The sequence below is a fragment of the Crinia signifera genome, chromosome 1, assembly GCF_055691185.1.
Source record: "Crinia signifera chromosome 1, ASM5569118v1, whole genome shotgun sequence".
Lineage (NCBI taxonomy): Eukaryota > Metazoa > Chordata > Amphibia > Anura > Myobatrachidae > Crinia > Crinia signifera.
The window spans coordinates 301,314,277-301,327,156 of record NC_139217.1 but is presented as its reverse complement, the minus strand read 5'-3'; the positions used below and the strand labels follow the sequence as shown (position 1 = coordinate 301,327,156).

At 40.8% G+C, this 12,880-nt stretch overlaps 1 protein-coding gene across 4 annotated transcripts in view; it reads left to right on the top strand.

The window, feature by feature from the left end:
- Positions 1-12,880, top strand: part of DOCK8 (dedicator of cytokinesis 8) — a 161,603-nt gene that overhangs the window by 91,188 nt on the left and 57,535 nt on the right. For 2 of the 4 annotated variants that reach the window (XM_083186050.1, XM_083186048.1), the window contains 6 exons: positions 1,412-1,576; positions 3,058-3,218; positions 7,860-7,955; positions 8,849-8,944; positions 9,818-9,967; positions 10,519-10,632. In XM_083186050.1, the coding sequence (XP_083042176.1) occupies positions 1,412-1,576; positions 3,058-3,218; positions 7,860-7,955; positions 8,849-8,944; positions 9,818-9,967; positions 10,519-10,632 (782 nt within the window). The remainder of the gene's footprint in view (positions 1-1,411; positions 1,577-3,057; positions 3,219-7,859; positions 7,956-8,848; positions 8,945-9,817; positions 9,968-10,518; positions 10,633-12,880) is intronic. The other 2 variants (XM_083186049.1, XM_083186051.1) reach the window with 1 other exon arrangement.

Here is a 12,880-nt window from a genome sequence, read left to right as displayed (position 1 = left end):
AGGAGTGATTTTTGGATTTTGCAGCACAGATTCTGGTTGAATGACCCCCGAAACACCCATACAGTGGAACCCCCCCACAAGTGACCCCATTTTGCAAACTACACCCTTCAGGGAATTCATCAAGGGGTATAGTGTACATTTCAAACCCCCCGGGGTTTCACCAATTTTGATACAACTGAGCTGTGAAAATGAAAAATTTATTTTTTTCATTTTCACTGCCCAGTTGTACCACAATTGGTGAAACCCCTGGGGGTTTGAAATGTACACTATACCCCTAGATGAATTCCCTGAAGGGTGTAGTTTGCAAAATGGGGTCACTTGTGGGGGGGTACCTAACTTTTAGCATCGTATGGTGCCTAGAAACCTACATGGTTCCTAAAAAATAATCTCATAAAAAGGAGGCTCCAAAATCAAGTAGGTGCTCCTTCTATTATGAAGCCTGTGGTTTGGTCACCGTGCACACTAGGGCCACATATAGGATATTTATGAAAACCAAAGAATTGGGGGAATCAATTTTTAGTCACATTTCTCTAGTAAAATGTACTGTGTTCCTTAGAAAAATGTATTAAATTTGCAAATCTGCAAAAAAAATGAAATTTTGAAATTTCACCTACACTTTGTTTTAATTCCTGTGAAACACCTAAAGGGTTAACAAACTTCCAAAATGCTGTTTTGAATACTGTGAGGGGTGCAGTTTTTGAAATGGCATCATTTATGGGGGTGTCTCACATACAAGTCCCTCAAAGTCACATCAGAACTGAACTGGTCCCTAAAAAAATCAGTGTTTGAAATTTTCTTGAAAATTTGAGAATTTGCTATTCATATTTGAAGCCTCCTAGTGTCCAAAAAAATTAAAAGGAAGTTGAAATAATGATGGCAACATAAAGTAGACATATGGTCTATGTTAGTTATTAACTATTTTGAGTGGTATGATTATTTGTCTCACAAGCAGAAAATTTAACATTTTGCAAATCGCTAAATTTTCCATTTTTTCACGACATTTTGGTATTTTTCACAAAAAAACACAGACTGTATCGACCCAAATTTACCACTAATTTGAAGTACAATGTGTCACGAAAAAACAATCTCAAAATCACTGGGATAAGTAAAAGCAAAAAAAAGTTATCCCCACTTAAGTGAGACATGTTAGATTTGAAAAAAATGGCTCTGTCAGGAACGCAAAAACTAGCTCTGTCAGGAAGGGGTTAATAAAAGGGCTCATAATCAGTAGCCCTGTATTCATGGATGTAAAATGAAGAAAAACAAAGAAAGAAAAAAAATACAAAAATGAAAAAAGTCATATGATACCCAGTATGTAGGAGTACTGCATCATCAGCAGTCATCCCACAGCCCAGCAGATGGCAGCTCTTCTCTGTGTTTTGAAATTAATATAATATCACTTTGTTTGCAGCTACCTTTTCCCAATTTACCTTTGAATCGGTGGTTTCCATAGTGAATAGCCTTCACAACAGTAAAGATCTCAGCAAGGATCAGCATGGAAGAAATTGCTTGCTGGCATCCTATGTATATTACGTATTTCGTCTTCCCGATGTCCAGAAGGATATGTACATAGCAGGTATTGTTCAGCAATCCATTCCCTGTAATAATGGCAGATCTGCATATGATCAAGGCTAGGTGATCACTTCTAGCTTTGTTAAATATTCCAGTATTTATTGAATCAGATCTTACTGTTTTATTTGACTGTTTTATTTGAAGATACAGGTTAAAGGTATTGTGTACTGTGGTAGTAGCAACCTAGGAATTCAGACTAATGGCATGCAGGAACTCCTTTCCTTTAACACTACGCAACTAGCATCTGTACACACTCTAGCCTCATACAGTAGGTGACAATGCAATGACGAAAACTCAGAGCTCCTACTTATATAACTTATATAATGCTATGTAATTATATAATAAGTTATAAATATATACTATATACCTATATAACAAAGAAACCTTCCATCCTCCACTTCTCACCCATTTATATACTGTAAAAGGCACTGTACAGGCAGTTTTGCATACTAAGTGTAATCTTAGTGGTCCTTGCATTAGCCCCAAAGCCTCTAAGTTTATCATAATATATGTATGCACCACCAGCATCCTTGTCCTTCCAGCATCCTATCAAAACTCTGGTCCATGTTGAAAATGTGCCTAAGTTTGATCATTTAGAAGCAAATACTGGCTTCCTAATATGCAATTAGATCACAACTTCCTAAACAGTATTTACCTCAGACAGTTATCCAGCAGTGTATACATAGTACAAGCTGGTATTAGCAATCACGGTCGGACCATGCACATACAAGTTACATAAGCTATATGCACCAAGTGTTATTGGGATACGGTCACTAGATCTACAGCAGGATGGTCGACAAGCATTAGGTCGATATGCATTAAGGTTGACATGCAGGAAGGTCGACATGACTGTAGGTCGACACGGTTTGGGTTGACGGGGTCGTTAGGTCGACACAAGCATTAGGTCGACCTAAATGCATGTTGACCTAATGGTGTCAACCTAATGCTTGTCAACCATCCTGCTGTCTACCCAGTGATCCAAACCCTAATTAGTTCACTAGAGCTTAATGGTGCAGTTTTTGTACGTATATTTACATAGGGTTAATAGAGTAGTGATAAGAGAACTTACAACTATAAAGTGATATTTGAAAATATGAGTCTAAAAATCTACAGCAGTGGTGTCAAACTCATGGCCCTCCAGCTGTTGTGGAACTACACGTCACAGCATGCCCTGCCACAGATTTTATATAATGGATTGCTAAAACCTTGGCAGGGCATGCTGGGACGTGTAGTTCCACAACAGCTGGAGTGCCATGAGTTTAACACCACTGATCCACAGAAGCTTTATGCTAGATAGAAAAAAATCAGGCTAAGACATGTAATCATGAGATTAATGAATTCAGACAAGTGTCAATAAAATGACAATTCTTACTAAGTTTATAAGAAGTACTGTAGGCTACGCATTCTTATGTTTCATCGCTGTAAGGAAGATTTGGGGATCCTTTAACTCCATTAAAACCTCTGTTAATGCATTTTTACTTATAGGTGGAAATATGTCAGACGTGCGTTACAATACGGTTGGCCGCACCTCTGCTGCTGCTGTTGGCTCCAAACTGGTACAGTCAAGGACAATCAGCTCCAGTAATCCAGACCTCACTGGCACGCAAGGTGCAGACGAAGAGGTTAAAAATATCATGTCCTCCAAGGTGAGACAGTGAGCTTGTAATAGTCTGAAACCTACTCTTGCAATCTCCTGCATTAAACCCGTCCTGTTGCTTCTCACAGAGTATATATCTGTACAGTATAAATGTGTGCCAGCAATATTTTTCATACATGTTATTTTACTGTATGATCATAATGTGCCAACATTTTATATTTCGAATATAATTACCATATTAATGTTTCTATAGCATATTATTATTATTTTCACATTATCCATAAAGTACAGTATCTATAGACATTTATAAATCATTCTTATCTGTCCTAAAATTAACACCTTGTATATACACAATGGGACAGACTAAAGGCCCCCATACACTATGCAATTTTGGGACGATTTCATCCGATTTCGGCACTTTGTGCCGATAATCGGGTAAAATCGGCCCAAAATCGCAGGTGTGTGATATCTGATCCGATCCGATGCGCGGTCCCGTGCGCATCGGACCGGATCAGGGAGGTCGGACGGTCAGCATGTACGATCACGTCCGACCTCCCTGTATGCATATGCCTGCCCACCTGACAGCCAGCCAATCAGAGAACGGCCAGTCATTTGAAAGAGGTATTTTAAAATCTAATACCAGCCACTGCGCGTACTGTCCCGACTCCCGCAGCGCTGCTGATATCTATGATCATCACCGCCCAGTCAGGTCAGCACTCGCCGGCGCCGCAAGCTAAGCTCTCAGGGACCCACTGCCCGCTCCACTGCTCCCCCTGATGAGAGCACCGCCGCCCCCTGACCCTCACCGCCCGCCCCCTGCGCCCCGACATGTGATAAATCGCAAGTGATTTATCACATGTCAAATTTGGCTCATCAAGTGCCAAATTGTGTGTGAGCCTCCCGGGGAGCTCCCGGGCGGCTCACAGGAGAATTGGGTCCGACTTGTCCTAAGGACAAGTCAGCCTAATGTATGGGGGCCTTTAGTAATTCCCACTGGGCCCCACTTCCTAGGCCCCACCTCCACCTCTAGGGATCAGGTTTCAGACTGTGCACTTGAATTATACATTGTGCTATGTTACATTATACTGCCTAGGACTATGGTATATTCACTACAGTGCATTGCTGATATTAATCAGGTACATTATTATACAAGTTCAATCAGTATTGCTATACATATTTATAAAGGTGCCCAGTAATGCTATAATTTTTTAGCTGAGCCTCTGTATAGAGGAACACACCCCCTATAGAGTTGGCTACAACCCTAAGCATGGGCACGTACCACTGCATTTCCCTGGCGGGCCCTTCATATCTCAGTCTAACACTGACCCCAATCATACAGATGCCTCACTGTTTACGTAAGAGGAGAGTTTAATGACTCTTGACATATATCTTTGCCCTATGTCCTCAAAAGAATCACATGCATTGTAAAGCTCAGTCAAGTAATTCACATGGTTCAGATAAAAGTATGGAAATTGTGCGACTTAGTAAGCTAGTAGTGAGAAAGCCATAGCATGCTGCAGGCTAAATCAATTAGCAGAAGATTGGCATTTCTATTTTTTGTGCAATCTGTTTTCATTGAAGGAAATCAAGAACAAAAAACAATAGTAGCTGCAAGCACATCTAAAGGTACTACAGTTTGTGTATTTGAAAAGCAAGACAAACAATACCTGAGTACTATACAGTACATCAGGAAGTGCAGGTTGATGACAGATAATAACAACTGCTTTGTCTAACACTATGTGAGTGCAGCAATAAAATGTACAATTGTATAAGTATAATAAAATAAAGATTACAAACAATGTGGAATAATGTGAATAATGTAAAAGGAACCAAGAGTAAGGGGTAGGGTTTCTTCATATTTACTGTAAGGGGAGTGAACACATAGGGCAATATTCAATGTGAAATATCGCCGTGTGCAGCGAATCCTGTTTAGGATTCGCTGCACACTCGCTGTGTTCCGGAGGGCTGGCTGCCACTCGCTCTCCCTGTATTCAATGTCGGAGGGGCGAGTTGCCCCTCGCGGCGAATCTTAACCCCTGCAGCGGACGAGCCGTGGGACGGTGGAAGGCAGGGAGATTGAAGTCTCCCTGCCTGCCCCAGAACGTATGTGGGGGGGAGGTGGGCTCCCTGGGAGCAGGCTGCCCCCCCCCCCCCCCCCCCCCAGAGCCAGCAGGGGACCGGGTATATTCACTGCTCCCGATCATGCATATGTAATGATCGGGTGCAGTGAATATATGAATATCTAATGAGCGGCTCGGCTCCCGGCCCCCTGCTGGCTGCTCTGTGTAAAAAAAAAAGTAGCGTAGCACTATGAAGTAGGGGTCAGTGCGGCGGCAGAATTTGAAATAAAAAAGTAAAACACTGGGTGGCCCTTTAAATCAGAGGGCTGCCCAGTGTATTAAACAATTCTGTCACCACTGCTCGCTCCTTCACAGCGCTAAACTACACAGACAGACACCGGCAGCAGTCCCTCCGGCCCCCTCTCCCCAAACCCTCTGCCGCTGAAAGTGTTCCCTCTGCCCCCCCCCCCCCACCTGCGGATTGCATTAGAGCGATCGCATGTGGTTAAAAACCAATTCGATAGATATTATGTGCGAATTCAACGGCAGGCCCGTGCATCACGTCGAATGGTCCCTAAAATATGCATACAATCATTTGATTTATCGAACAGATGTGGTCAAAATCGAATGATTGCATGCAATATCTCAAGTGCATGGGTATCATTAGATTTGCACTATCTACTATTAGATTTCCACTAGATAGTCTTGCCTGACAAGACTTTTTTCTATTAAATGTAAACTACACGGGAGCGCGCATTGGGATTAAATCTGCATTGAATTCTAATAAAAGCATTTGATGTGCATTCGATTTCAATTCTGCTTCTATAAGCAACATTTTATAGATATATAGTGCATATCTCACCATGTGTATCCTCTGTAAAGCATATTTCGATGTTTCTTTGAAGACCAGCCAAGCAAACCAAGTTATGGCAAAGTCTGAAGATGACAGGTATGAAGAGGATATAAGCTCTTCCTGATTATGTAGTGATTGATTTTCTGGAACCACTGAGATGTATGTGGTTAATTATGACACCTCCAAAAGACATGGGAGAACTGATCACGATGCATTAATTGAGATGGCTGTTTGTTAAATGATGATATAGGCATGTCCATTAAATTGAGAAGCCACAACTCAGGTGTGTCTGGGAGTGGGAGACCAGTGATTTTTTCTTAGATCATTCGGACTTGTTGCCAAAAGTGGCTCAGCATGCAACACGACCACCGAATGTGGAATGGAGTACATGGTGCCTGATCACACCTCCAGCAAAGGCTATAGAGGCCTGGGAACATCTGGTGGACATGTACAGTACCAGCTCTGCAACTCACTATAAAAAGAAAGCGGAAATACAATCGAAAACACTTTAATAAGTACTTTTGGCAGAATATTAATTTTTACTGTATTTATTGGGATCCAGTTTAAATCCCGGCGCTCGGGATCCCGGCGTTCAAAATCCCGACGCCGGAATCCCGAACGCCGAAATCCCGACACTTTCTCCCCCCGCGGGTGTCCACAACACCCTCGGAGGGAGAATAAATTAGTGTGCCGAGTGTAGCGAGGCACCGGGCCCGCTGCGTGGCGAGCGCAGCGTGCCCGCAAGGGGGGGCGATCCACGTCCCCCCCTTGTCGGGATTTCGGCGTTCGGGATTCCGGCGTCGGGACTTTGAACGCCGGGATCCCGACCGCCGGCTTTTCATGCCAAATCCGTATTTATTATACAGAGTCTGGAAATTTGCAGCCTGGATAATTTGCCTAATATCATGTGGGACATATGTTATAATTAACCCACTAACTAGAGGGCACTTATCAACTTGTATATGGAACTTTTATTGCTGCTATTCAAGTTCTATATTAACAGTTTCTTATATAGCGCATACATGTTCCGCAGCGCTTTACAGAGAATATTTGAACAATCACATCAGTCCCTGCCCCAGTGGAGCTTACAATCTATATTCCCTACTACATGTACACAAACACACAGACATTCTATGGTTAATTTTGTTAGGAGCCAAAATAACCTACCAGTATATTATTTTGGATTGTGGGCGGAAACCGGAGTACCCAGAGGAATCCCACGCAAGTACGGGGAGAATATACAAACTCCGCACAGTTAGATCTATGGTGGGAATCGAACCCATGACCTCAGCGCTTTGAGGCAGTAATGCTAACCATTACACCATCCGTACTGCCCCACCAATCAACTTAAAGGAATTTTTTATTTGATTGTTTTCAAAATTCAAAAACGTTGAATTATAAAACCGCTCAAGAGCGTTAATATACTCAAAATGTTGTGCTCTCTAAGACTACTCTTCCTTTGCGTTTCTCTTGAATGAAAGTATATTAAACTCAAATAATAAACTAGCCGGGTAGGACAGCTGCAGAAAGAAGTGCCCCTAGGCACTGGCCTACTGTGCAATATCCTCTTTGCTGTGAGATATCCTAATATAGAAGGTACACCAAACTGATAAAAAAAAACAACCATAATAATCACTCATACATAAAAAGGTATGCAGTTTATATAATATCATTAATGCATAGCACATGATTCATTATAGGAAGATGTATACACTATGTATAAAAACTCCAGTGTTTGAGATTGCTTATCTGGAAGTATTGTGGTCATTTGCTGCAGGTTTCTGGTCACAGCTACAATCGCATGTCCTATTTTATTGAATCCAATAATGACTTACAACCTGCCATTGCCAGCACAAGACTGTCCAGTAAAAAGGTATATAAACCACCTCATGCTTCAGTTCAACACTAGAAAATAGAAAATGATGATCACTACTTCCTTCATGGTAGATAAAATCTTCATAATCTGATTATTGACATACAACTAGCACAGCATGCTAACAAGTAAATCAGTCCATGTATTAATATATTAATCTACTGACTTGTAAACTCATATACGTAACATTTTATTTCTACGTTTCTTTCTAGAAGATTATAGCAGTGTGATTGTTGTACATACTGTAGACACACGGGAGCAGTTACCATTCCTTCATATAAATGGTGTACTAGTAATAACCAAATTCTTCTTGTTCTATTACACACTTTCTGTATTCCCTAAATAAATGCAATATCTCTTTTTAGACTTTAGTCAGTGAATCCCTGCTGTATCATATTGTGTTTGTTTTTCTGTGGCTTATGGTCATCTAATCATGTATTGGTTCTTTAAAAGTCTGTCCCATGTGTCTGTGTTCACTCTGCGTATCTAGTTACTATGGATTACTTACAATTTCCTGTAATACTATTTTTTGTGCAACATCTGTTACTGTCCTGGCACAACATCACTGGTATAAAGGACCATTGGGATAAAGTCATCTTTGGGAACCCAACACTCATATTTGTGTTATTAACACCCATGAATAACTATTAACATTTTTTTCAGCTACTGTAGCTACACATTGTCTCCACATATTGTAAAAATGTTTGCGCTATTTTCGCCAAGTGTATTTGCATCTGTGATACTGATTATTCTGTTTGTCATTAATCTTTTGCTTCATTTCAATTATATATGCATGTATTTTAGACTAAAACAGACATCTTGTATAACTATTGCATTTCTACTGAGCTGTGCAGTCCTGAGTAGATGAGCATATCTGTATTTCCTTGCTTTAGCATTTTCATGAGGAACTGGCTCTGCAGATGGTGGTCAGCACCAACATGGTGAGAGAAAATGTGTTCAAGTACGCCTGGTTCTTCTTTGAGTTACTGGTAAGTACAACTACTTTCACTGTTTTACTGTTTTTCCATTAGCCGAACACTATAATGACAGGAAAGGCATTTGTATCTCTGATATATACTATATATATATATATATATATATATATATATATATATATATATATATTCATTAGGAGGCACAACAGCACAACAATATATAAATACAATACAACAAGTCACCGGATTGCACTTTTGCTGTTGGATCTGAACATTCATCAGAACTAAATAAATGAGTTCTGAAAAGTAGATGTAACACTGATGGTCTATTTTCCATAGAGAATGCCTCGTAGGCAGATTGTTGGATTTATTTATTGCTTTGTCACATTGGGACATATCAATGAAGCTGCAAGCTGTGGGAGGAATTATGTTCAAGTGTCATAAACATTACAGAGACAACCGTAACACATAATAAATTATAAATTGTCACCATAGTTTAATGATGATTTTTATTGGAGTAAGTTGTAATTAACAAAGGGGTACTCCTAGAGAATAAACAGAATAAAGACATGCTGTGGGCATGCATTTCACAAAGTACACAATTAAAAGAATTTGCATGAATATATTTCACACCTATAGGTTATGTGGGTCATGAATAAGTTGTTTGGTTGACTTGTTTAAAGTAGTACACTCAGACTAGAACAGTGCTGTCCAATAGGTGATGTCTGCGGAAATTTAATTTACCTGCCCATTTTTAGTTATATGCACATAAATCATAGACCGAACAGCACCAAAGCACATGGGTTATTTGTGACGAGCAGGTATGGATAATTATACATGCATGAATATATGTATTTTTGAGGATTTGTATAACATAGTTTTTGTCATATCTTGTACCTCTTCTACTTCTTTTTTTCTTGGTTGTAGGTGAAAAGTATGGCTCAGTATAGTCACAATCTGAACAAACAGGAGGTTCCCAAAAGGAGTCGTTTCTCAAACCGTTTTAAAGATGACATAAGTACCATAGTTAATGTTGTAACATCAGAGATAGGATCACTGCTTAGCAAACCACAGAAGGTAAGCCCTAAACTGAGAGGAATTAAGGCATAAACAGTGTAACACTGAACAAAGCAACAAAAATGGAAATTAAAAGCTGCAACATGGACCGAGAAGTCAGTTTCCCTTAGTTTGGACATCACTATTGAAAGTACTATTCATAATACAATAAGTACAGATAGTACAAAGTTTTGTGTGTGTTTTAGATAATTTTTTGCTCGTAAAATAGATTGCATGCATAACATTGGTCTCAGACCATATATTGTTATTCTTCTGCTGTTTAGCATTTCTCTTTTGCAAGATAATGAGCAAGCTCTATAAGAGACACATGAGACTGAACTATAGGTGTACTGTGGGAATGATAACTGATAGATGTCTGTATATACGTGAATGCAATCACTGACATTTATATCAAATTATACATTTTTATTTTGATGACGGAGTCAGTACATTTTTACACAAAATTGTCTTCAACTGTCTCCACAACTCCATAACCCTGACAGCTAAAATATTTTTTACAAGATAGAGATACCTGTAATAATCATAAATATTTGTTTTTCTATGTATTGTAGGAAACTGAACAAGCGGAGAAGATGAACATAAGTTTGGCATTTTTCTTATATGATTTGCTTTCTCTGATGGATCGTGGTTTTGTGTTTAACCTCATCAAACATTATTGCAATCAGGTACAGCTCATTATTCAGTTTGTGAGGCAGCAATAAATAAGGACATATATGAAAACCATACAAATTAACAGATTAAGAGCCTGATTCAGACCTGATCTCTGGGCTGCGAATGTTTGGGACCCAGCGATCAGGTAAATGCCGCCCCACTACAGTGCCTCCCGGGCCCTGTGCACGTACACACAGGGGAAAGTCCATTTGTAATCACTCATCATCTAATTAATTTTCCCCTGCTTGCAGCCGCTAAGTCTAGACTTACATGGCGCTGTGAACACAGTGGGGAGAAGGATGCCATGTTCTCCGGGCACTCACAAAAAACACTAGCGTTCCGCCCCCAGACTCCCTGCACCTGTCTTTTAACTTGCAAACGGCCAGCGATGGAAGGTTTATCCTGCCCCAGCAAAAACCACCACAGAATGTAGCCCCCACCCCTCCTCACCTCCGCTCCAGCGTTTGTAAACCGGAGCTCCCTTGCCCCGGCCACCACCTCCCCAGCCGCCAGTCACAGCAGTGACCAGAGGTGTCAGGCTCAGATATGTTCGTGGCGGCTCGGGAGAACTCGGGCGCCTGAACTCCTGATCGCACCCGAGTCCCTCCGAGACGCCCCGAACATCCCCGAGCCTGCCATTTTCATCACTGCTCTGAATGGGGGCTGGGGAAGCGGCAGGGGAGCTCCAGAGTACAATCACCGGAGCGGAGGTGATGGGGAGGGGGTGACAACAGGAGGGGGGAGCGAACGGGGGGGGGGCCTCGAGGTGGTTTGCCAGTAATGCACAGCTGGAGGCACCCCTGGCACGCACCTACTGCAAAGTGGTATGCCTGGAAATTTTCTGCGACAGCCCCGTGCGGGCATACCACCCAAAAGGATAACATATTGCTCATCGTCTTGCACATTTTACATTTTTTATTTTTCTTGAGAAATATAGTATGATATGTATCTACATACTGCAGATCCACAAAATGGGGGGAATTCAATTAGATGCTGTAATTTGCCGCATGTGAAAGCGGATGGAAGCCTTAGACTTTAACCCTCAGGCTGTTCAATTAGAGCCACTATTTTTCATTGGTTAAATTACCTGTTTAATGGGATTTAACCCATACAATCTAGGATAAGTTCATGGCCCTATGGGTTAACACAGTTGAGGCACCCGAAAAAAAGGCTATTCATAAGGAATTTAGAGCAGGCTGGAGAAAAATATTGCTGCTAACGGCAGCATGCGGGTTTCCTTTAGGGCTAATTGAATTCACTGGTTATAGAAACATAGAATTTGACGGCAGATAAGAACCATTTGGCCCATCTAGTCTGCCCCTTTTTTATCCTTCAGGTAATCTCAACCCTTTTTGATCCTTATTTCTTTGTAAGGATATTCATATGCCTATCCCAAGCATGTTTACATTGTTGTACTGTCTTAGCCTCTACCACCTCTGATGGGAGGCTATTCCACTTATCCACTACCCTTTCTGTGAAGTAATTCTTTCTAACATTTCCCCTGAACCTACCTCCCTCCAGTTTCAGTGCATGTCCTCGTGTTCTATTACTTCTTTTCCTTAAAAGAAAATTTCCCTCCTGTACTATGTTAGAACCCTTCATATATTTGAATATTTCTATCATGTCCCCCCTCTCCCTTCTCTGCTCCAAACTATACATGTTAAGATATTTTAGTCTTTCCAGGTAAGTTTTGTGATGTAGGACATGCACCATTTTAGTTGCCCTTCTTTGTACACTCTCTAATGTATTTATATCCTTCTGAAGATATGGTCTCCAGAACTGGACACAGTATTCCAGATGAGGCCTTTCCAATGACCTATAAAGTGGCATTATTACGTCTATTTTTCTGCTACTGATTCCTCTCCCTATGCAACAAGCATCTGACTAACCTTCCTCATTGCTTTGCTACATTGCTTTCCTGCCTTTAAGTCACTTGAAATAGTGACTCCTAGATCGATTTCCTCCTCAGTAGTTTCCATTATAGTACCCTTGATACTATATTGAGCTTTTTGGGTTTTTGAGTCCAAGTACATAATTTTGCATTTTTTAGCATTAAATTGTAGTTGCCATGCTCTTGACCAATTCTCAAGTTTACCTAGATCATCAGTCATTTGATTTACCCCTTCTGTTGTGTATACTCTGTTGCATATATTTGTGTCATCTGGAAAAAGGCATACTTTCCCTTCAATACCATTTGCAATGTCACTAACAAAGATATTAAAGAGCACTGGCCAAGTACTGATCCCTGGGGTACTCCACTGG